Genomic DNA, 27,018 nt, shown 5'->3' on the forward strand with positions numbered 1-27,018 from the left:
ACACCTTTAAAATCATAGCAATACTCAGTGGAAAGTACTAGGGTACAATCAGCAAACAGGTGTTGTTCTCTACCCTGAAGTAACTCACAATCCTGTAACAGAATACAGGCAAAAAACAGACTCCAGTCTCTTCCAACATTAATGTCTCCCTGAATCTTGTATTCACATTAAATTACCACATTTTCGCCTTTTCTTTTTAAGTTTTTTGGCTGAGACATAGGTTTTGGTCAGTGCTAAACTTCTAAATTAATCACCTCTATTCACTTGCACCACTTTTTCACCCACTGCCCTAACCCCTGCCTCCCCAAACACTGCGATTTTATTTCTACCCTCCAACCTTCTACAGGAAGAGGCTCTACAAAGTCTTGAAAACCTGGTCAAGGCCCATGACATTCTCAACTCTGATCAACATTTAGCACTTAGAACTCCTTCTCCACTCCACGTAAAACCATTGCCATACACTCCCATCACCTTGGAACTCTCCTTTAAAATTCTTCTGATTGTCTTATTTTCTAACTGCAGTTTACTCTTGCTAAAATCTTTCCAGCTCTAAACATATGTTAAATGTAGGTATTTCCCAGGGTTCTACCTTCAGGCACTCTTTCTTCCTGCTCTATCAATGTTCCCTAATAATCTCTCATTCCCATGGCTTCAACTCCAACAGATGTGCTGCTGTTTGTCAACCTCTTTTTAAATTAAATGTATACCTGAATTCTCTCCTGTGTTTATCTAGTCAACATTCCTACTAGACATTTTCAACTAGATATTACACGGACACCTCAAATAAATATTATTATTATTACAAATAATAAATATTATTCATTTACCCATTGAATTAACACATCAAGTTGATATCTTCCCCTCCCCACCATCAAAAATAAAACCCAAAGCTTCTTCCTTTTGACATTCACATTTTGACTAATGCAACAGCACCCATACAACATTTATAAGATGGTGGAAGAGTTGAAGGAAAAAGGGATAGTGTAATAGCTGATGTGGATGAAACACCTTATTGTGTATATATAGCAACAGATTAAAAAAAAATTGGGAGCGACTGACAGCATCATGGCAGTGTGAGTCATTCCTTTTTTCTCTCCTTTTTGATTTACAACTAATTGGACATCCCTAACTGAAAAAAGCACCTATGCACATCATACCAGGACACCTGAGAGATCTACACATATGTGCACCTGAAAGTGGGTGGACGCAGCAGAATGAGGGTAGTGGCTGTGGAGCTGGAGGTGGCAGAGGCATGTCCAGCAGCGGGACAGCACAACCTTTCTGGCAGAGGAGGTGGAGAGTGAAGTCAGTGAGTGGGGGTGTGCCTAGCCACACATTCTGCAGGAGGAGGGACTCACTGCTCTCTCTGAGGAGAGAGCGCAGTGACTGGGGGCAGAGAAGGAAAAGGGAGGTAGGCAGACAAAGATATCTGAAGGAAAGCCTTTCCTGCTGTCTGCCCCTGGATTCTGGCCCTAGGACTTCTGAGACCCTCCAACGTGAAGATCCCCCTCCTGGGCCACGGGCACACCCAATGCCCCTAGTGCTAAGTACACACCTCCCCCAACTCTGTTGCCACGCTTTAAAATTTTTTTTGGCCAGGTTTTTGTTTTTTTTAAACGTTCCTGTTCCGCACCTTAGCAGCAGTGAGTCATCTCCAATAAGAAAAAACAAAAACTTGTGCTATAGCGCCACCTTCTGGAAAACAAAAAAAGGCTCCTAATTATCAACCTATTGAGCTGTTAGAACCAAAGTAAACAAAGTCTTGCCTAAATGAGAAAGATGCTCACTATTTCAAATGTGATGGCAGAGGCACTTTTCATCAAACACTTTGAAAAATCACAGTAACACACTATCACAGAAAGTGGCAATATTCCAGCAACCAAACCCAAAGACACGGAATATTGCAATCTAACTGATAAAGAATTAAAAATAGCTGTTATAAGGTAAAATAGATAGCTAGTGGGAAGCAGCTGCATAGCACAGGGAGATCAGCTCAGTGCTTTGTGACCACCTAGAGGGGTGGGATAGGGAGGGTGGGAGGGAGACGCAAGAGGGACGAGATATGGGGATATATGTATATGTATAACTGATTCACTTTGTTATAAAGCAGAAACTAACACACCATTGTAAAGCAATTATACTCCAATAAAGATGTTTAAAAAAAGTAGCTGTTATGAAGAAATTCAGTGAGCTACAGGAAAACCTAAAATGGCAATACAATGACTTTAGGAATAAAATTAATAAACAGAAGGAGTACTTTACCAAAGAGACTGAAATTTTAATAAAGAACCAAACAATATTATGCCAGCACAAAAACAGACACGTTTTTGTGTTTGTTTGTGTCACCAATGGAACAGAATAGAAAGCCCAGAATTAAATTCCACTATATACAGTCAACTAATATTTGACAAGGGAGCCAAGAATACCCAATGGGGAAAGAATAGCTCTTCAATAAATGGTGCCAGAAAAACTGGAGAAATACATGCAGAACAATGAAATTATGCCCCTATCTCATGTCACTCACAAAAATTAACTCAAAATGGATCAAAGACTTACACATAAGACCTGATACCATAAAACTCCTAGAAGAAAACACAGGGAAGAAGCAATGCCTTGGCAATGATTTTTTGAATATGACACCAAAAGGACAAACAACAAAAGCAAAAATCAACAAATGTGACTACATCAAACTCAAAAGTTTCTGCACAGCAAAACAAACAATTAACAAAATGAAAAGACAACTTACAGAAGGGGAGAAAATTTTTGCAAACCATATATCAGATAAGGGTTCTTTTTATTGAAGTTTTGAATTTTATTTATTGTTTCATACAGCAGGTTCTTATTACTTATCCATTTTATACATGTTAATGTGTACATGTCAATCCCAATATCTCAATTCGTCACATCCCCCCACCCACCCCCCGCCACTTTCCCCCTTGGTGTCCATACGTTTGTTCTCTACATCTCTGTCTCAATTTCTGCTCTGCAAACCGGTTCATCTGTACCATTTTTCTAGGTTCTACATATATGCGTTAATATAAGAAATTCGTTTTTCTCGTTCTGACTTACTTCACTCTGTATGACAGTCTCTAGATCCATCCATGTCTCTACAAATGACCCAATTTCATTCCTTTTTATGGTTGAATAATATTCCATTGTATATATGTACCACATCTTGTTAATCCATTCATCTGTCAATGGGCATTTAGGTTGCTTCCATGTCTTGGCTATTGTAAACAGTGCTGCAATGAACACTGGGGTGCATGTGTCTTTCTGAATTACGGTTTTGTCTGGGTATATGCCCAGTAGTGGGATTGCTGGGTCATATGGTAATTCTATTTTTAGTTTTTTAAGGAACCTCCATACTGTTCTCCAGAGTGGCTCTATCAATTTACATTCCCACCAACAGTGCAAGACGGTTCCCTTTTTTCCGCACCCTCTCCAGCATTTGTTGTTTGTAGATTTTCAGATTATGCGCATTCTAACTGGTGTGAGGTGATACCTCACTGTAGTTTTGATTTGCGTTTCTCTAATAATTAGTGATGTTGAGCAGCTTTGCATTTGCTTTTTGGCCATCTCTATGTCTTCTTTGGAGAAATGTCTATTTAGATCTTCTGCCCATGTTTGGATTGGGTTGTTTGTTCTTTTAATATTGAGCTGCATGAGCTGTTTATATATTTTGGAGATTAATCTTCTGTATGTTGATTCGTTTGCAAATATTTTCTCCCATTCTGAAGATTGTCTTTTCATATCATTTGTAGTTTCCTTTGCTGTGCAAAAGCTTTTAAGTTTCATTAGGTCCCTTTGTTTATTTTTGGTTTTATTTCCATTACCCTAGGAGTTGGATCAAAAAAGATCTTGCTGTGATTTGTGTCAAAGAGTGTTTTTCCTATGTTTTCCTCTAAGAGTTTTATCATGTCCAGTCTTACATTTAGGTCTCTAAATCGTTTTGAGTTTATTTTTGTGTATGGTGTTAGGGAGTGTTCTAATTTCATTCTTTTGCATGTAGCTGTCCAGTTTTCCCAGCACCACTTATTGAAGAGACTCTTTTCTCCACTGTATATCCTTTCCTCCTTTGTCATAGATTAGTTGACCATAGATGCGTGGTTTATCTCTGGGCTTTCTATCCTGTTCCACTGACTTATATTTCTGTTTTTGTGCCAGTACCATATTTTCTTGATTACTGTAGCTTTGTAGTATAGTCTGAAGTCACGAGTCTGATTCCCCCAGCTCCATTTTTTTCCCTCAAGACCACTTTGGCTATTCGGGGTCTTCTGTGTCTCCATACAAATTTTAAGATTTTTTCTTCTAGTTCTGTAAAAAATGCCATTGGTAATTTGATAGAGATTGCATTGAATCTGTAGATTGCTTTGGGTAGTATAGTCATTTTCACAATATTGAATCTTACAATCCAAGAACATGGTATACCTCTCCATCTGTTTGTATCATCTTTGATTTCTTTCATCAGTGTCTTACAGTTTTCTGCATACAGGTCTTTTGTCTCCCTAGGTAGGTTTATTCCTAGGTATTTTATTCTTTTTGTTGCAGTGGTAAATGGGAGTGTTTCCTTAATTTCTCTTTCAGATTTTTCATCATTAGGGTATAGGAATGCAAGAGATTTCTGTGCATTAACTTTGTATCCTGCTACTTTACCAAATTCATTGATTAGCTCCAGTAGTTTTCTGGTAGTATATTTAGGATTCTTTATGTATAGTATCATGTCATCCTCAAACAGTGACAGCTTTACTTCTTCTTTTCCAATTTGGATTTCTTTTATTTCTTTTTCTTCTCTGATTGCTGTGGCTAAAACTTCCAAAACACTGTTGAATAATAGTGATGAGAGTGGGCAACCTTGTCTTGTTCCTGATCTTAGTGGAAATGGTTTGTTTTTCACCATTGAGAACGATGTTGGCTGTGGGTTTGTTGTATATGGCCTTTATTATGTTGAGGTAGGTTCCCTCTATGCCCACTTTCTGGAGAGTTTTTATCATAAATGGGTGAATTTTGTCACAAGATTTTTCTGCATCTATTGAGATGATCATATGGTTTTTATTCTTCAATTTGTTAATATGGTGTATGACACTGATTGACTTGTGTATACTGAAGAATCCTTGCATCCCTGGGATAAATCCCACTTGATCATGGTGTATGATCCTTTTAATGTGTTGTTGGATTCTGTTTGCTAGTATTTTATTGAGGATTTTTGCATCTATATTCATGAGTGATATTGGTCTGTAATTTTCTTTTTTTGTAGTATCTTTGTCCGGTTTTGGGATCAGGGTGATGGTGGCCTCATAGAATGAGTTTGGGAGTGTTCTTTCCTCTGCAATATTTTGGAAGAGTTTGAGAAGGATGGGTGTTAGCTCTTCTCTAAATATTTGATAGAATTCACCTGTGAAGCCACCTGGTCCTGTACTTTTGTTTGTTGGAAGATTTTCAATCACGGTTTCAATTTCATTACTTGTGATTGGTCTGTTCATATTTTCTATTTCTTCCTGGTTCAGTCTTGGAAAGTTATACCTTTCTAAGAATTTGTCCATTTCCTCCATGTTGTCCATTTCTTGGGCATAGAGTTGCTTTTAGTAGTCTCTTAGGATGCTTTGTATTTCTGCGGTGTCTCTTGTAACTTCTCGTTTTTCATTTCTAATTTTATTGATTTGGGTTCTCTCCCTCTTTTTCTTGATGAGTCTGGCTAAAGGTATGTCAATTTTATTTATCTTCTCAAAGAACCAGCTTTTAGTTTTATTGATCTTTTTGCTATTGTTTTCTTTGTTTCTATTTCATTTATTTCTGCTCTGATCTCTATGATTTCCTTCCTTCTACTAACTTTGGGTTTTGTTTGTTCTTCTTTCTCTAGTTCCTTTAGGTGTAATGTTAGATTGTTTATTTGAGATGTCTGTGGTTTCTTGAGGTAGGATTGTATTGCTATAATCTTCCCTCTTAGAACTGCTTTTGCTGCATCCCATAGGTTTTGGATCATTGTGTTTTCATTGTCATTTGTCTCTACGTATTTTTTCATTTCCTGTTTGATTTCTTCAGTGATCTCTTAGCTATTTAGTAACGTATAGTTTAGCTTCCATGTTTTTGTGTTTTTTACGTTTTTTTCCCTGTGATTTCTAATCTCATCGCATTGTGGTCAGAAAAGATGCTTGTCATGATTTCAATTTTCTTAAATTTACTGAGGATTGATTTTTGACCCAAGATGTGATCTATCCTGGAGAATGTTCCATGCGCACTTGAGAAGAAAGTGTAATCTGCTGTTTTTGGATGGAATGTCCTATAAATATGAAGTGAATCTATCTGGTCTATTGTGTCATTTAAAGCTTCTGTTTCCTTATTTATTTTCATTTTGGATGATCTGTCCATTGGTGTAAGTGAGGTGTTAAAGTCCCCCACTATTATTGTGTTACTGTCGATTTCCTCTTTTATAGCTGTTAGCAGTTGCCTTGTGTATTGAGGTGCTCCTATGTTGGGTGCATATATATTTATAATTGTTATATCTTCTTCTTGGATTGATCCCTTGATCATTATGCAGTGTCCTTCCTTGTCTCTTGTAACATTCTTTATTTTAAAGTCTATTTTATCTGATATGAGTATTGCTACTCCAGCTTTCTTTTGATTTCCATTTGCATGGAATATCTTTTTCCATCCCCTCACTTTCAGTCTGTATGTGTCCCTAGGTCTGAAGTGGGTCTCTTGTAGACAGCATATATATGAGTCTTGTTTTTGTATCCATTCAGCAAGCCTGTGTCTTTTGGTTGGAGCATTTAATCCATTCACCTTTAAGGTAATTATCGATATGTATGTTCCTATGACCATTTTCTTAATTGTTTTGGGTTTGTTTTTGTACGTCCTTTTCTTCTCTTGTGTTTCCCACTTAGAGAAGTTCCTTTAGCATTTGTTGTAAAGCTGGTTTGGTGGTGCTGAATTCTCTTAGCTTTTGCTTGTCTGTAAAGGTTTTGATTTCTCCATCAAATCTGAATGAGATCCTTTCTAGGTAGTGTAATGTTCATTGTAGGTTCTTCCCTTTCATCACTTTAAATATGCCATGCCACTCCCTTCTGGCTTGTAGAGTTTCTGTTGAGAAATCAGCTGTTAACCTTATGGGAGTTCCCTTGTATGTTATTTGTCTTTTTCCCCTTGCTGCTTTCTATAATTTTTCTTTGTCTTTAACTTTTGCCAGTTTGATTACTATGTGTCTCGGCATGGTTCTCCTTGGGTTTATCCTGTATGAGACTCTCTTCACTTCCAGTACTTGGATGGCTATTTCCTTTCCCATGTTAGGTAAGTTTTTGACTATAATCTCTTCAAATATTTTCTCGGGTCCTTCTCTCTCTCTTGTCCTTCCAGGGCCCCTATAATGCAAATGTTGTTGCGTTTAATGTTGTCCCAGAGGTCTCTTAGGCTGTCTTCATTTCTTTTGATTCTCTTTTCTTTGTTCTGCAGCAGTGAACTCCACCATTCTGTCTTCCAGGTCACTTATCCGTTCTTCTGCCTCAGTTGTTCTGCTATTGATTCCTTCTAGTGTACTTTTCATTTCAGTTATTGTATTGTTCATATCTGTTTGTTTTTTCTTTAATTCTTCTAGGTCTTTGTTAAACATTTCTTGCATCTTCTCAATCTTTGCCTTCATTCTTTTTCCGAGGTCCTGGATCATCTTCACTATCATTATTCTGAATTCTTTTTCTGGAAGGTTGCCTATCTCCACTTCATTTAGTTGTCTTTCTAGGGTTTTATCTTGTTCCTTCATCTGGTACATAGCCCTCTGCCTTTTCTTCTTGTCTATATTTCTGTGAATGTGGTTTTTGTTCCACAGGCTGCAGGATTGTAGTTCTTCTTGCTTCTGTCTGCCTTCTGGTGGATGAGTCTCTCTAACCAGATAAGGGGTTAACATCCAAAATATATAAAGAGTCAGTCAACTTAATCACAAAAAAAATCCAATTAAAAAATGGGCAGAAGAACAAAAAAGACATTTCTCTGAAGAGTACATCAAAATGGCCAATAGATATGTGAAAAGATGCTCAACATCAGTAATCATCAGAGAAATGCAAATGCAAACCACAATGAGGTATCACCTCATACCTGTCATAATGGCTATCATCAAAAGACAAAAAATAACAAGTGTTGGCAAGGATGTTGAGAAAGGGGAACCTTCATGCACTGTTGGTGGGAGTGTGAATTGGTGCAGCCACTATGGAAAACAGTATGGGATTTCCTCAAAAAATTAAAAATAGATCTATAATATGACCTAGAAATTCTACTTCTAGGTATATACCCAAAGGAAATGAAAACAGGATTTCAACAAGATATAAGCACTCCCATGATGATCGCTGCATTATTCCCAATAGCCAAGATATGAAAACAATCCAAGTGACCATTAATGAAGAATGGATAAAAAAGATATAGGATATATACACTATGGAATATTATTTAGCCACGAGAAAGGAGAATATCCTTCCATTTGTGACAACATAGATGGACCTTAAGCACATTATGCTATGTGAGATAAGTCAAAGAAAGTCAAGTATTGAATCTAAAAAGTTAAACATGTAAAAAACAGAGAGTAAAGTGATGGTTACCAGGGGATGGGGGTGGCAGAGATAAGAGTGATTGTGTTTAAGGGTACAAACTTAAAACAAGCAGTAATAAGCCATAAAGATCTAATGCACAGTATAATGAATATAAGCAATAATACTGTACTATAAATACATAATGTGATAAATATCACATCAGCAAACAAACAAACAAAAAGCTGACTCACAGCACCGAACATAAGTATCATTAACACTATAGTAAACACCAATTGTGGTATCTGCCTAGTATGGATGCACTCAATTAATTTTAAAATGCCAAATCATCAAATACCTGCTTCAACATCAGTTACACATTCCTGAACTTGTATATGATCAATAATATTTTTTTTGAAATCTACTCAGTGTCATTCAGACTGCTTCATATCTGAACATTCACTTTCAAAGAAGGCCAAGCATTCTAAGTGTGGCTCCAAATGTGACTTGGAGTGAAAAGCTCTAAATATAGAAATTTTATCAGTTTATATATAAATGTTTATAATTATGAAAAAGAAATGTTGCAGTAATTGATGCACACTGAAAGCTGCTTAAGTATAAAAACTAAAATAAAGAACTGTTAAACAGTTAAGTAAATTAACAGTAACATAGACTGACAGTTAAAATATAAATATTAAGAGAGTATGTATCACCAAAAAACTTTAAGGAAGAACATGTTATCCTCCTTTCATCTAATAAATATTTATAAAAATTTAAATACTAAGGTAAGAAAAAATAGCAGAGATTAGATCACAGTAAAATAACTTTTAGAGAATTCTTTGGTATACTAACTAGAAAAACTAAAAAGTAAAAATGAAGCCTGGGTTGTCTCAGGACTATCTGGGAAAATGAGATTGGAGTCTGTCTTCCTACAGTACTACTTTCCTAGAAACTACAGAGGTAAGATAAATGTAAAATGTTTGTCTGCCTAGTTTGCTATGAAACCCCTGATCCCTGGGATTCCACTTAGACTGATGAGCTTCATGTTAGCATAGCATGCAAGTCCTGTACCTATGTGACTAAAATGTAATAGAAGATTTGTGGGAAACTAAGGCTATGACTTAGTGCCATGACGGTCCTCTCAGTCTGGGCTCTTATCAATGGCAGCCATACATGGCCCAGGAGCAAAAGAAGGTAAACATATAGGTGGTTGGTGGGCCTCTCCATAAGATGAAGATGCTCAGTATTCTGTATTTCTTATCTTATATCCTTCCCAGAAGTCTCTAAGGCCTATCCTATCTATCCTAGGTTACTATTTTCCCTTCATTAGACATTTGATCCAAGCTGGGCTAAAGGAGATTCTCTCAGAAGCTGAATGATACTGACATTAGAAGTTGTGAAAGCCATGTTAATAACAGGACTTTCAAGACAGACTCTTGAATTTCTTTTGATAAGATTCCCACAATAAATACTCTTCTTGAATTCTGTGAAATAACCTTTTATTCTTTTAATGACCTTTTAATTGTTTTAACCTTTTTTGCTTAAGCATTGTTGTAAAATTATACACAAACACATATACAACACAAGTACACACAAAGGTACATATGCAATTCTTATATGTTATTGATGGGGTTATTGAAAAATAACTATCTCAGGTCAACAAAAAGCATGGAGGGAAAAGAATAGAGTGTAATCATATACGTTATGAAGCTAAGGGACACGTAGGAGTTTCATTCCTACATGGGAGTATCTGACTTAACACTTTGCATGAGAAAGGGAAAAGGAATTAGAGAGCATCTTCAGCTAGCATAGCCGAAGAGGTTGTTAAGATCTTATTTGTTCCAGAAAACATTTATACTTATTTACACATTATGCAAATGAGCATATATTTATATACTCAAACATCTTTTTTACAAAGATTGAGAATGAACATTAAAATTCCACAATGAACAATTTAGTGAATAATAGGAGAGAAAAAATTTAGTGAATAATGAGAAAACCAATTTTATAAATGTTGGCTAAAATAGCGAAAAGTATAAAACAGTACAGCTAAATAAGGTAATGTAATCTAGATAGGATGCCTGTAAATTACCAAAAGTAAACTTTTAAGAGCTATAAGAATCTTCCATACACTGACCCACAACGAACCTTATTTAACAGTTCACAATTTGGTGCACGTACTTAGCAGTATATTTATGCCTGAGGAGCAGTTGTAGCACGTGGTGCAGAGGCCATGTCTTTACTCAGACACACAATTTAAATACTGGTTCTGCCTTTTACTGGCTCTGTGATCTTGGGTAAATAACTTAACTCTCTCCATTTCAGTTTCCTCAGGTACTGAGAGGAAAAGTATAGATCTTACCTCATAGAGTTTATAAAGACTAAAGTTTCTGAGTATAAGGTATTTAAAACACTTTCAGGCACACAGTTAAAGGTCAATAAATGTTAGCTCTTAATTATTTGGTCTCAATAGAAGCTAGAATATACAGTGTTCATGGCTAATGTTTTTCTATGTCTCAGTAATTAAAAAATCCATATTTCCCTCAATGTTCTACAACATTCAGTCATGAGTAATATCATATGAAATATTAAATATTTATCTTTTATGCAAATTATATCTCTATATCTGATATTTGTTATGAAAATATCAAATTTAGTGACATATTCAATTGCATAAATTAAATAAGTACCCTTAATAAGATAAATCACAGGAGTAAAACCAATATAGTTTGGATAAAATTGATAGTGTTCAGTGTTATTTTACTAATTTTAACAAATGTATTAAGATAGAACTATTTGGCTCATTTAAAATTTATTTAAGGTAAGACTGGAATCTATTGTATTAAATAAAATTAAAGAATTAAATAAAAGCATGTGGATCTGTAGTATTAAATAAAATGCAATGTTTCTTTTAGGCTCAGTAGCAACATTTTTTCTAAAACATATATCTTTTTTTACGTTACCTGAGAACTGATCATACGCTGAGATGAACGAGCAATATTGGCAGGTAGACCAAAGAAACTAGGTTTGTCATCCTCTGGAAGTTTTTCAATGACGGCACGATAGTCCTAAACACAAAGAATTAAAAAAAAGTTTTTCAATAAAGATTAAACTTACAACCACCGAAATCAGAAAGAACCAGAATATCGTGAAGTATTAAATGATTAATTATTCATGTGACATTGTTTAGGTAAATCTCACTTTCAGTCTGTATAGCATTAACTCAGTTATCTAATGGAAATATTCTTTGTCATTACTTCTTCATACTTAAATTATTTGATACTACACTTTCTTATCCTATACTTCTCACATTCAGAGGGGAATTGATTAAAACAAACATATTTGAGTAACTATGCCTACTATGTGTAGTTATTTTTCCTGTAACCTACCAAAGACTAATCTGCAGAGTGTAGCTCTGTTTATAATGAGATAAATATTCCAACAATCTTTTCTTTTAAACTTATGGCACTCCCAGAAACCTATACTCACACAGTCTGATATACAAGAACTGCTTTGTAAATTGCTTTATTATAAAGCAATTCCACAGTTAGTCTTCGCTGGTGAGGTGTGATGAAATGTATCGAAAATCCTATCATTTCATCCCAAGAATTACTGTAAGCACTGCGAAGGCTTGATTTGCCAAGCACTCATCTGAACAGTTTTCACTTCAGATTCTAGATGGGAAACTAAGTGTAGATCAAGAGGATTTATTCAGTTTGGCTGAAAGATGGGAATTGTTTTGTTTGTTTTCATGAGGAGACGAGTTATTTTAAGGCAGGTATTGTAAATATATGCATCTAAACTATTCTTGATGAAATAGGAGAAACTGTTTTTGGTGAAGGAGACTCATGTTCTGCCCCCACCCCCATCATCCTTTCTCATCCTTCGCAGCTGCCTCTGCAGTATTTCCAAGACACAGGTCCTGGGCTTCCTGGAGTTTACTCCAGGAAGTATGTCAAAGTTTGGAAAGACATATTGTTCTTTGAAATTTTTCCTCTCCTATATCTCAGTAAACTTCCTTAAGGTTTTCAATCACAATGTAGATATGCATAAATATATATGTATGTATATGTGAGTGTATGCTTGTATATATCCATGCATATGTGTGTGTGTGTTTCTCATCTCCTGGGAAACTTCCGGCTTCCTCCTTCTATCTAACTCAATTAAACAGAAAGCTAAACATTGACTCTTGTAAATCATCTTATAATTTTTTTAATTTTTCTATTATTTATTTTTCTTTTTTTTTAGATGGAAAAAAATCTCCCATCTAAAAAAAATCTCCCATTCCAGATTTTCATGTGCCTCACGGCATGCGGGATCTTAGTATCCCGACCAGGATCAAACCCATGCCCCCCGCAGTGGAAGCACAGAGTTCCAACCACTGGACCACCAGGGAATTCCTATAATCATCTTATAATTCTAAAGCTATTATTCTTCGTATTTATACACTTTATTCATTTTTAAATGTCTGAGAAATTTTCGCATCTAGTCTGGCTAGAGTCTTCTCTCTACCTAGGACTATACACTGACATGTTTCCTAAATAGTAGACTACTACATATCCAAACTGATTTATCCTCATTTGGACACAAAAGAATATATACCAAATGATACCCTTTACATGAAGTACAAACACAGGCAAAACTAACACAGGCTGTTAGAAGTTAAGCTAATGTATCCTTTGTTGGGGAGGTAGTAACTAGAAGGGAACTGGAGGAGGACTTCTGGGGAGCTGAAAATGTTCTGTTTCTTGATCGCAGTGCTGGTGGCACTCATATGTTCAATGTATAAAAATGCACTGCATTGTACATTTATGATGTACACTTTTCTGTATATATTTTATTTTTCAATTTAAGCTTCAAACAATAGAGATGAAAGACTTCTCATGGTACACTATCTGAAATAAATATATAATAAATAACTATGTGATATTTCTGTTTTCTCATTCACTCTAAGGTTCTCCCAATAAAAAGTAAACTCCACAGTGCATCAAGAGATCCACAAAGTCTGGAACAGCGTTATCACAGAGCAAATGTTCAATGTGTATTATTGAATGAATGAGTAAGTGAATGAAAGATACTGAAAAACAAAATCGAAGGAATACTTAATAACAAAATAGATAAGATATTCAATAGAGTAATATGTTTAATACTGGTTTTTAAGCTTTGTTTTCTGACTTATATCACTAAAACAAAGGAATTTTCTTGAGAAAAATATTTGAATAAGAGAAAAAGGCACAATACTGATAGAACTATATAATTGAATACATATATTTTGTAATTCATGAAGAAATATATAATTTTAATACTCTGTAATGAAAACGTTATTTGGGCATTCACACAAATACAAATTTGTGGCAAAATAAACTAGAATTGAAATCTTTGGGCTACATTTTGTACTATTTTCTGGAAAAGATTATTGCATTCTAGGAGGCTTTTATATGATGACTCAAAGCAAAAAACTACAGCTGGATAAAATAAATACACATAAACAAAAATGTTGCTATGAAAGCTAGATAAAGTGAATCTCTCTTGTATATTTAGAACTTTTTTAAATTTATAAGCCAGAGTATGAAGATAGATATTTGTTAAATAATATTTGCTTTCTTTCAAATTTAATGTATCAGAGTACTCTCATAACTATGAAGAAGTAGCATATTCTCCCATTCCAGATCTTCACGGCAGCCCTACAATGTAAAAATTTTCCTTGGCCACCCCCTTCATGATTTACGTATTTACTATATCCTATTATCATCAATCAGTGATCATTAAGTATCCAAAAGTAATAGGATACTTAACTAGAGTTTAGAGAATCAGGCTGCATACTGGCATAATAAAAAAAAAATCCGTATTTGTGAATGATAATTGTTTATACATTTGAAAAGAAACAATATATATTTAACAATATAAGAAATTATTCAAGTTTCTATCTGGTAGTAAATTGAAAATAATTAATTTTACCTACCAAAATTCTGCAGGATTTTGGTAGATATATGGAGTATGGAAAAATGCTTTTCTTGTTCCTTTGGTTTAATACATCAATTATTGAAGAATTAAAAAACTGTTTCAGGTATGACTGAAGAACTCTAAGGTCAAAATAGTTATCTATACGTCCTCCATAAATAGCATTTTCAAGCAAACCATGTACAAATTCCCATTGTACATCTTTGGTACCTATAATTAAAAAAAATTTTTATTCGTTTCATTTCTAAGATATTAGAAATTTTCTAAAACAAATTCTAAAATATTAAACAAATTCCTGGCTCCAGTTATATTTATAGGATATAACAATACATATTTAATTCATTTAAATCATTCCTTAAAATGCTTAATGTAATGCTCATTAATATTAATAATATTAATACTATAATCACAGAGGACCTGTTCCAGGAAGGGAGCTACCACCATAGATAACTATAATATGAACTAGGTATGGTGGACAGGAAGGAACCTGGCAAAGTCTGTTTGTTAAAATTCCTCCCTGTGTCCCATTGTCTCTGCATAGCCCAGCAATTTGTTTACCAAACATCTGCTTTTTTGCATCTCCATGTTAACTGCCTTCCTCCCTTCTGAAGTCTAAAACCACTACCCCAAACACCCTCTTTTGTCTTTAGTTGAAGATAGTATTTAAGGTGAGGGTTTCAGCCATTTTGGCAAGTTACTTAGTCTTCCTGGGTCTCTCCTATATATACATGTTATTAATTTTTTTTTGATCTTCTCCTGTTAATCTGTTTCATGTCAGTGTAAATTCTTAGACCAGCCAGAAGAACCCAGAAGGGTAGAAGAAAATTTCTTCCTCCCCAACAGCAGTAAATGCAGGAAACACAATTTTAATCTACCTAGTTAACATCACTGCTAGCATTACTAGTTTAGACTATTTCAGTACTATAAAATTCAATGAACCATTCCCTTTTTTTACATTTAATTCTCCATATGTGGAGGTCCCTTAATAGCAGGAAATCTTGTAATCATAAGATTACATTTAGACATCTACCATGAGATTCAGTATCACTTTGAAGCATCTTCCTCTTACAACAATTCACTGGTGTGATGTATGTAAAAAACATACTATTTGCTATGAAATTAATTAATGCTATTAATTAATTCCATCGTAAGCTTGAAACACAATGATAAACAAATCATTCAAACTCTCTGTGCTTTGGTTTCCTCATCTTAAAAGAGCATTAATAATATTTGCCTCAAAGTGATATTATAAAAATCAAATAAATGTTCAAAAGTCTTTTGGAAAATTACCAAGTTTCTAAGCAAGCTAAAGTACTAGTATATATCCTCCAAAAAAATTATGTTTCAAAATAAACATTAAAAAAACAACTCATGGAAATCAGAAAACTGATCGGCCTTAGCACAAAATGGGAAAATGTTGGGTCATACGTTAAAAGGAGTGGGGGAGATGCTTCCAGAATGTTGGTAATACACTATTTATTGACTTTGGGCTAGTTACAAAGGTTCAATTTATGAAAATCTATTGAATTATACCTTTATGTATACTTTTCTGATGTAAAATTCAAAGATTTTTTAAATAAACAAAAAATTCATTTGGAATACTATTAGGCATTAACTAACTATGGGGAACAAATAAATTAATATCCTATCTACTTCTACATATATACCCAACAGAAATATATTCAAGTAGTCACCCAAAGATATAGCGCAATCATCCCAAACTACTCACGTGTCCATCAAGAAAAAACTTGAAAACTACCCACCAAGAGAAGAAATACAATCACAGAATGGCAAACTATATAGCACTGTGAATAAATGGACAACAATGACATGTAACCATATGGATGAATCTCTCAAATATAATGTTAACTGAAAGAATACAAAGACTAAAGAATACATGATGTATGATTCCAGTTTTATAAAAACAGGCAAAGCTAATCTATATAGTTAGGTGCCTGGTCTTTACCACAGGAGTGGTGGTGGGGGAACTTGGAGAATGATAGTAACTGGAAGGCAGCACTAGAGTAAAATCTGAGGTATTGGTAATGTTCTGTTTCTTGATTAAGGTGCTGGCTACATGAGAGTGTTCAGTTTGTGGAAATTTCACTGGGCTGTAATCTTATGATATAAGTACTTTTTGTACACATATCATACTTCATTTAAAAGTTTTTAAAATCTCATAAACATGTAAATTAAAATGGGACTCGAACATATCTCAACATAATAAAGGCCATAGATGACAAGCCCACAGCCAGCATCATTCTCAATGGTGAAAAGCTGAAAGCATTTCCTCTAAGATCAGGAACAAGACAAGTATGCCCACTCATGCCACTTTTATCCAAAATAGTTTTGGAAGTCCTAGACACAGAAATCAGAGAAGAAAAGGAAATAAAAGGAATTCAAATTGGAAAGGAAGAAGTAAAAGTGTCACTGTTTGCAGATTACATCCTATACATAGAAAATCCAAAACTCATCAATGAATTTGGTAAAGTTGCAGGATACAAAATTAATATACAGAAATCTGTTGCATTTCTATACACTAACAACAAAATGTGAGAAAGAGAAATTAAGAAAATAATCCCATGGACCATCACATCAAAAAGAATAAAATACCTAGGAATAGATCTACCCAATGAGGTAAAAGACCTGTACTCTGAAGATGTTGATGAAAGAAACTGAAGACAACACAAACAGATGGAAAGCTATATGGTGTTCTTGTTTTATAAGACTCAATATTGTTAAAATGACAATACTACTTACCCAAGGCAATCTACAGATTCAATGCAATCCCTATCAAATTACCAATGGCATTTTTCATAGAACTGGAACAAAAAATTTTACAATTTGTATGGAAACACAAAAGACCCCGAATAGCCAAATCTATCTTGAGAAAGAAGAATGAAACTGGAGGAATCAGCTGACTTCAAACTATACTACAAAGCTACAGGAATCAAAACAGTATGGTACTAGCACAAAAACAGACACATAGATCAACAGAACAGGATAGAAAGCCCAGAAATAAACCCATGCACTTAGGGTCAATTCATCTACAATGAAGGAGGCAAGAATATACAATGGAGAAAAGACAGTCTCTTCAATAAGTGATGCTACATATAAAAAGCTGGACAGCTACATGTAAAAGAATGAAATTAGAAATTCTCTAATTAGAAATTAGAAATTAGAAATTAGAAATTCTCTAACACCATATACAAAAATAAACTCAAAATGGATTAAAGACCTAAATGTAAGACTGGATACTATTTTTTTTTGATGTGGGCCATTTTTAAAGTCTTTACTGAATTTGTTACAATATTGCTTCTGTTCTATGTCTTGGTTTCTTGGCTGCAAGGCACACGGGATCCAAGTTCCCCAACCAGGGATCAAACCCGCATTGGAAGGTGAAGTCCCAACCACTGGACCACCAGGGAAGTCCCTAAGACTGGATACTATTGATGTAAAACTCCTACAGGAAAACACAGGCAGGACACTCTTTGACATAAATCATAGCAATATTTTTTGGATCTGTCTCCTAAGGCAAAAGAAATAAAAATAAAAGTAAACAAATGGGACCTAATTAAACTTAAAAGCTTTTGTACAACAAAGAAAACCATTAACAAAACAAAAAGACAACCTATGGAATGGAAGAAAATATTGGCAAACGATGAACTGACAAGGGATTAATTTCCAAAATATACAAACAGCTCATACAGCTCAATATAAAAAACAAACAAACAAGCCAACCAAAAAAATGGGCAGAAGACCTAAATAGACACTTCTCCACAGAAGTTATACAGACTGCCAACAGGCACATGAAAAGATGCTCAACATTGCTGATTATTAGGAAAATGCAAGTGAAAACTACAATGAGGTCAGAATAACCATCATCAGAAAGTCTACAAACAATGAATGCTAAAGAGGCTGTGGAGAAAAGGGAACCCTCCTACACTGTTGGCGAGAATGTAAATTAGGGTTGTCACTATTGAGAACAGTATGAAGTTCCTTAAAAAACTAAAACCAGCATTACCATATGATCCTGCGATCCCACTCCTGGGCATTATATCCAGAAAAGATAAAAACTCTCATTAAAAAAGATACATGCACTCCAATGTTCATAGCAGCACTATTTACAATAGCTAAGATATGGAAGCAACCCAAATGTCCATCAACAGATGAATGGATACAGCAGATGTGCTACAGATATATATACAATGGAATATTACTCAGCCATAAAAAAGAATAATGCCATTTGCTGCAACATGGATGGACTTAGAAATAATCATACTAAGTCAGACAGAAAAAGAAAATTATCATATGATATCACTTATATGTGGAATCTAAAAAAATGATACCAATGAACTTATTTACAAAACAAGAAATAGATTCACAGACATAGAAAATAAACTTATGGTTACCAATGAGGAAGTGGGGGGGGGATAAATTTGGAATTTGGTATTAACAGATACACACTACTATATATAAAATAGATAAACAATAAGGGCCTACTATATAGCACAGGGAACTATATTCAATATCTTGTTACAACCTACATGGGAAAAGCATCTGAAAAAAATAGATATATAATAGAGATATATATATATATATATATATATATATATGTACAACGGAATCACTTTGCCGTGCACATGAAACATTGTAAGTCAACTATACTTCAATAAAAAATTAAAATAAAAGAAAACTACAAAAAAAATGGGATTTGTCCACATGCTAGATGTCTATCCTTATCCTTTTGTGGAAACCAAGTTACTGAATAAATGATGATGTCATTAATTCAACCAACTATAACAGTGCCTACTACCATGGGCTAGGCCCTGCTACAGATGTTAAGGACATACAAAGTAAACAAAATAGCCAAAGACCTTGCTTAATGTAGATTACACTCTAGTTGGAAAAGATGAACATTTTTAAAAATGAATGAATAAACAAGAAAGTACAAGGTAGCACTAATGTAGTAAAACAATTAAACAGAACATGGGGATAGAGAACAATTAGAAAATTAGGCTTGGTGATAAATTTTCTGAAGAGGATACCTCTAAGCTGAGATGTGAATGATAAGAGAAGAAAATCATATAAAGGTTTGGGAGAGGAGCATTTCAGACAGAAGGAAGAGCACCTACCAAAACCTTCAGGTAGGAACAAGCCTGGTTTGTTCAAGGAACAGAAAGAAGATAAATGTGGCTGTAGGTTTTGAAAGTGAATTATATGCTTTACTTTTCTTTTCTAAAAAATAAGTTTGTTTACTCTGTGGAGAATTTTTGAAAAAATCTATTTCTTGGACTACCAAGGATTGATGAAGTTGAAGGATGAGAACAGAATTTTGATGTGATTTGGACATGGAGGGGACAGAAACTGCCAAAGCATTGGATGTTTGAGGATAAGAAAAAGAGGAGAATCAAGGGTGATTCATAGACTTTGAACCTGAACAACCACATGAATGGTGGTGCCATTTACTGAAATGGGGCAGACTCAGGGAAGAGTAGTTTGGCAAGGCTGCAGGATGGTGGGGGAGACAAGAATCTAGAGTTGTTTGGAAAAGTTTTAAGTTTGAGAGCCCTATCAACGTACTCTCTTCTCTAATCCATCATTGCTCTAAACTCTAGTGTTCGCTTGAGTTGGCCCTGAGCAATAACCCACAGGGATTGGACCATTCCTGTCTTCAGGAGGCAGAGAGCTAGATGGCCTCAAGGGATCAGATTATATGGTTTTGTTGCCCTGTTTTAGTCTATTATTTGTACCTTGATTCCTGATTTCTACTTAATCATACAATTGTGATTCTACAGATTCTTGGTCTACCATATTCTTGAATTTTAACAGTTCCCTTCAAAGAGATATGAATAATTTAGTTGAAGCCTGAAACTTGTGAAGGCCATGAAGTAAAGACAAGGTCATTCTAGGTTTCTGCTTCCTGAAAGCTACAGATCAACCAGAAATCTAATGGATTATATCAAAACCAATGACCACAACAGATAATATATGAACTTGTACAAGCATGGAATTCAGAACATTAAGTACAAAATAAAAAGCAAAAAGCAAATTTTATAATAGGACGTCAAGTCACTCTTGAAAAAAGCCCTATTTTTAATAAGAGCTCAAAAAATTTTTTCATTGACATCAGAGGTCAAAGTTTTCATCATTAGAACTTACCATCAAAGAGTCTGTCAATAATGCTGTAACCAGCCCGAAGATCTGATAAAGAAAACTCATAAAACTTGGTCCAACCCTATCAAAACAAATTTTTAAAAAATTAAAGAACTACAAGCAGTGTTAAAAAATATATATGCATATATCATTGCCCTTACAATCTTAAAAAGAATGTTCAATACAGACTAAAAGAAAAAAAGGCAACTATTGAGAATTTTTAATAAAAACAATAAAACAATATGTCTAAAGTAAGAGTAATTTTAAAAAATAAATTTATTGATCTCTACAGCATGCAAAGGATTTTATAATGTCATAAATGTTTTTATCACTTAAGTATGTGGCAGAAGAGTCATATATAGAAAGAACAAATTGGCGTAGTAAATCATTGAGTCTACATAGTGTGTATACATTGAGAGATTTCCTATAATTTGGTCCTTCAGAATTGTGGATTTTCTCTACAAACATGAAAACAGAAATATTACAAAAATTATTTAAAGGTCTAAAGGCATATAGTATTATTTTCTGTACATTTGACCCACAAAGCATTCATATTATAACTAAATAAAATTATAAACCTACAGCTAATAGCTACCATGCTTGTATAAAAACAACATTCAAAGACATTTATATGTGATAGACAATAATATGAAATAATTAAAAATAATTTCTACAGGGCTTTCATCAACTACGACTAGTAATTAGTTTTATGCAATAAAATAAGTTCAAACTAAAATCTATTTAGACTTGAATAATATTCAGAAATATTGATACAAATTTATTTTATTCATTCATCATTCAAAAAGATTTATTAAGTGCACATTATATGTCAGGCTCTGGGAATAAAAGAATGAGCAAAAACATATATAATCCCTGTTTCCATGTAGCTTTCAGTCAAATGTCAGGGGAGGGGTGGATACAATCAATTACTCAAATACACATACAATTACAAACTGTAATATGTTTAAGGAAAAGAAACATACTTGGTATATATAAGAAAGAGCTCTGACCTAATATAAAAGATAAGGGAAAGTCACCCTGGTGGGGAAAGGGTAAGAAATGACAGAAAAACAAAAGTAGATAGATAGTTAGAACAATGAAATGAAAGAATTTTTGTATTGGATTGTAATGGAGGATGAAGATACCAAAAAGAGAGGTATTAAGAATGACTTCTAAGCTCATGGCTTATTCAAATTGATGTTGGCATCATTCACTCACAGGTGGAACACTGAAAGAATACAAGGTTTGGAAAGGGATAACGAGATCAATGAATAAAGTGTTCAACAAAAACTTACTGAGTGTCTGCTATATACTTGGCACTGGTTTTGTCAATGAAAATATAGCAGTAAACAAAAGAGACAAAAATCTGTGCTCTTGAGAAGCTAATGTTCTAGTATTTGGATCTAGAATATGTGCATCTTCAGTCATTTTTGAGACATCTACCTAGATAGGTCAAATAAATAGTTGGATATATAAACCTAGATCTTAGAGAGTTGGTCTGAGTTGGATATAAAAATGTGCCTTCTATCTAGCATTTAGATAGTTATTTTTTAAAATAATATTATATATATTGTGAAAACAAAAAAGATTTCCGTTAACTATACCTAAGTTAAACTATACCTAAGAATTAAAAATCTGTAAGGGAGACACAGACCTTCAAGATGGCAGAGGAGTAAGATGTGGAGATCACCTTCCTCCCCATAAAAACATCAAAAATACATCTACATGTGAAACAACTCCTACAGAACACCTACTGAACACTGGCAGAAGACCTCAGACTTCCCAAAAGGCAAGAAACTCCCCACGTACCTGGGTAGGGCAAAAGAAAAAAGAAAAAAAGAGACAAAGGAATAGGGATGGGACCTGCACCTCTGGGAGGGAGCTGTGAAGGAGGAAAAGTTTCCACAGCCTAGGGAGCCCCTTCCCTGGCGGAGATGGGGGGTGGGCAGGGGAGAAGCTTCAGAGCCACGGAGGAGAGCACAGCAACAGGGGTGCAGAGGGCAAAGCGGAGAGATTCCTGCATAGAGTATTGGTGCCGACCAGCACTCACCAGCCTGAGATGCTTGTCTGCTAACCTGCCAGGGCATGTGGGGGCTGGGAGCTGAGGCTTGTGCTTCAGAGGTCAGACCCCAGGGAGAGGACTGGGGTTGGCCGCATGAACACAGCCTGAAGGGGGCTAGTGTGCCACAGCTATCTGGGAGGGTGTCCGGGAAAAAGTCTGGACCTGCCAGAGAGGCAAGAGACCATTGTTTTGGGGTGTGCAAGGAGAGGGGCTTCCTGCTCCGAGTGCCCACAGATGGCAGAGCACCGCCTAAGTGAGCCCCAGAGACGGGCACGAGCCGTGGCTATCATCTCAAATCACAGAGGTGAGCAAGGACCGCTACTGCTGCCACCGCTGCCACCAAACATCCTGTGTGCAAGCGCAGGACACTACCCACATACCCCCGGAAGCCTGTGCATCATGCCACTGCCAGGGTCCCATTATCCAGGGCCAACTTCCCTGGGAGAACACATGATGTGCCTCAGGCTGTTACAACGTCACACAGGCCTCTACTGCTGCAGACACACCCCGCATTGCAACTGAGACTACTATACCCCTCCCTCTCCCCAGTCTGAGTGAGCAAGAGAGCCCTAATCAGCCGCTGTTTTAACCCCCTCTTGTCTGGGCAGGAAACAGATGCCTGAGGGTGGCCTACACTCAGAGGCAGAGCCAAAACCAAAGCTGAGCCCCAGGAGTTGTGCAAACAAAGAAGAGAAAGGGAAATTTCTTCATGCAGCCTTAGGAGCAGTGCATTAAATCCACACAGTCAGCTTGGTAAACCCTGCAGGTGTGGAATACCTGAATAGACAATGAGTGTTCCCAAAATTGAGGGGGTGGACTTTGGGGGCAACTACGAACTTGGGGTTTGCTTTCTGCATTTGATTTGTTTTTGGTTTTATGTTTAACTTAGTTTAGTTTTTAGTGTTTGTTTTCATTTGTGGGTTTGTTTATTGATTTAGTTGCTCTCTTCCGTTTTTTTGTTTTGGTTTTTTTTCTTTTCTCTTTTTGTGAGTTGTGTGCGTATGTTTCTTTGTGTGATTTTGTCTGTTTAGTTTTGCTTTTACCATTTGCCTTCGGGTTCTGTCTGTTCATTTTCTTTTTTTCTTTCTTTTTTTTTTTCTTTTTTCTTTTTGTGAGTGTGTGTGTGTGTGTGTTTCTTTGTGTGATTTTATCTCTTTAGTTTTGCTTTTACCGTTTGTTCTGGGGTACTGTCTGTTCGTTTCTTTTTTTCCTATCTTATCGTCCATGCCGTGCAGCTGGCAGGGTCTGGGTGCTCCAGCCAGGTGTCAGGTCTGAGCCTCCGAGGTGGGAGAACTGAGTCCAGGACGTTGGACCAACAGAGACCTCCAGGCCCAATGTAATATTAAATGGTGAGAGCTCTCCCAGAGATCTCTGTCTCAGCACTAAGACCCAGCTCCACCCAATGGCCAGCAAGATCCAGTACTGAATGCCCCATGCCAAACAACTCGCAAGACAGGAACACAACCACACCCATTAGCAGAGAGGCTGCCTAAAGTCATACTAACTTCACAGACAGCCCAAAACACACCATCAGACATGGCCATGCCCACCAGAGGGAAAGGATACAGCCCCACCCACCAAAACTTAGGCACCAGTGCCCACAACCAGGAGGCCTACACAAGCCACTGAACTGACCTCACACACTGGGGGCAGACACCAGATATAAGAGGAACTATGAACCTGCACCTTGCGAAAAGGAGACCCCAACCACAGTAAATTAAAAAGAAAATTGAGAAGACAGAGAAATACGTAGCAGATGAAGGAGCAAGGTAAAAACCCACCAGACTAAACAAATTAAGAGGAAATAGGCAGGCTACCTGAAAAAGAATTCAGAGTAACGATAGTAAAGATGATCAAAAATCTCTCAAATAGAATAGAGAAAATACAACAACCGTTTAAGAAGGACCTAGAAGAACTAAAGTGCAAACAAAAAATGATGAACAACACAATAAATGAAATTAAAAATACTAGAGAAGGAATCAACAGCAGAATAACTGAGGCAGAAGAACGGATAAGTGACCTGGAAGAGAGAATAGTGGAAATAACAACATCAGAGCAGAATAAAGAATAAAGAATGAAAAGAATTGAGGACAGTCTCAGAGACTTCTGGGACAACATTAAATGCACCAACATTCCAATTATAGGGGTCCCAGAAGAAGAAGAGAAAAAGAAAGGGTCTGAGAAAATATTTGAAGAAATTATAGTAAAAACTTTCCCTAACATGGGAAAGGAAACAGTCAATCAAGTCCAGGAAGCACAGAGAGTCCCATACAGGACAAATCCAAGGAGAAATGTGTCAAGACACATATTAATCAAACTATCAAAAATTAAATACAAAGAAAAAATACTAAAAGCAGCAAGGGAAAAGAAACAAATAACATACAAGGGAATCTCCATAAGGTTAACAGCTGATCTTTCAGCAGAAACTCTGCAAGCCAGAACAGAGTGGCAAGACATATTTAAAGTGATGAAAGGGAAAAAAATACAACCAAGATTAATCTCCCCAGCAAGGATCTCATTCAGATTCGAGGGAAAATCAAAACCTCTACAAACAAGCAAGCTAAAAGAATTCAGCACTACCAAAACAAGCTTTACAACAAATGCTGAAGAAACTTCTCCACATGGGAAACACAAGAGAAGAAAAAGACCCACAAACACAAACCCAAATCAATTAAGAAAATGGTAATAGGAACATACATATCGATAATCACCTTGCACGTAAATGGATTAAATGCTCCAACCAAAAGACACAGGCTTGCTGAATGGATACAAAGACAAGACCCGTATATATGCTGTCTACAAGAGACCCACTTCAGACCTAGGGACATATACAAACTGAAAGCGAGGTAAGGAAAAATATATTCCATGCAAATGCAAATCAAAAGAAACCTGGAGTAGCAATTCTCATATCAGACAAAATAGACTTTAAAATAAAGACTATTACAAGAGACAAAGAAGGACACTACATAATGATCAAGGGATCAATCCAAGAAGATATAACAATTGTAACCCAACATAGAAGCACCTCAATACATAAGGCAAATGGTAACAGCCATAAAAGGGGAAATCGATAGTAACACAATCATAGTAGGGAACTTTCACACCGCACTTTCACCAATGGACAGATCATCCAAAATGAAAATAAATAAGGAAACACAAGCTTTCAATGGTACATTAAACAAGATGGACTTAATTGATACTTATAGGACATTCCATCCAAAAACAACAGAATACACTTTCTTCTCAAGTGCTCATGCAACATTCTCCAGGATAGATCACATCTTGGGTCACAAATCAAGCCTTGGTAAACTTAAGAAAATTGAAATCGTATCAAGTATCTTTTCCGACCACAACGCTATGAGACTAGATATCAATTACAGGAAAAGATCTGTAAAAAATACAAACACATGGAGGCTACACAATACACTACTTAATAACGAAGTGATCACTGAAGAAATCAAAGAGGAAATCAAAAAATACCTAGAAACAAATAACAATGGAAACACAATGACCCAAAACTTATGGGATACAGCAAAAGCAGTTCTAAGAGGGAAGTTCATAGCAATACATTCTCACCTCAATAAACAAGAAAAATCTCAAATAAACAACCTAACTTTACACCTAAAGCAATTGGAGAAAGAAGAGCAAAAAACCCCACAAAGTTAGCAGAAGGAAAGAAATCAAAAAGATCAGATCAGAAGTAAATGAAAAAGAAATGAAGGAAGTGATAGCAAAAATCAATAAATCTAAGAACTGGTTCTTTGAGAAGAGACACAAAATTGATAAACCATTATCCAGACTCATCAAGATAAAAAGGGAGAAGACTCAAATCAACAGAGTTAAAAATGAAAAAGGAGAGGTAACAACTGACACTGCAGAAATACAAAGGTTCGTGAGAGACTACTATAAGCAACTATATGCCAAAAAAATGGACAACCTGGAAGAAATGGACAAATTTTTAGAAAAGTACAACCTTCCAAGACTGAACCAGGAAGAAACAGAAATATGAACAGAATAATCACAAGAAATGAAATTGAAACTGTGATTAAAAATCTTCCACAAAAAAAAGCCCAGGACCAGGTGGCTTCACAGGTGAATTCCATCAAAAATTCAGAGAAGAGCTAACACCTATCCTTCTCAAACTCTTCCAAAATATAGCAAAGGGAGGAACACTCCCAAATTCATTCTATGAGTCCACCATCACCCTGTTACCAAACCCAGACAAAGATGTCACAAAAAAAGAAAACTACAGGCCAATATCACTGATGAACACAGTTGCAAAAATCCTCAACAAAATACTAGTGAACAGAACCCAGCAGCACATTAAAAGGA

At 35.6% G+C, this 27,018-nt stretch overlaps 1 protein-coding gene across 2 annotated transcripts in view; it reads right to left on the reverse strand.

The window, feature by feature from the left end:
- The window catches only part of DYNC2H1 (dynein cytoplasmic 2 heavy chain 1), a 368,911-nt gene that overhangs the window by 107,254 nt on the left and 234,639 nt on the right, over positions 1 to 27,018 (reverse strand). For both annotated transcript variants that reach the window (XM_036860514.1, XM_036860513.1), the window contains exons 80-82: positions 20,631 to 20,706; positions 14,470 to 14,678; positions 11,471 to 11,575 (exon numbers count right to left, since the gene is read on the reverse strand). In XM_036860514.1, the coding sequence (XP_036716409.1) occupies positions 11,471 to 11,575; positions 14,470 to 14,678; positions 20,631 to 20,706 (390 nt within the window). The remainder of the gene's footprint in view (positions 1 to 11,470; positions 11,576 to 14,469; positions 14,679 to 20,630; positions 20,707 to 27,018) is intronic.

This window comes from Balaenoptera musculus, chromosome 8 (assembly GCF_009873245.2).
Source record: "Balaenoptera musculus isolate JJ_BM4_2016_0621 chromosome 8, mBalMus1.pri.v3, whole genome shotgun sequence".
Classification (NCBI taxonomy): Eukaryota; Metazoa; Chordata; class Mammalia; order Artiodactyla; family Balaenopteridae; genus Balaenoptera; species Balaenoptera musculus.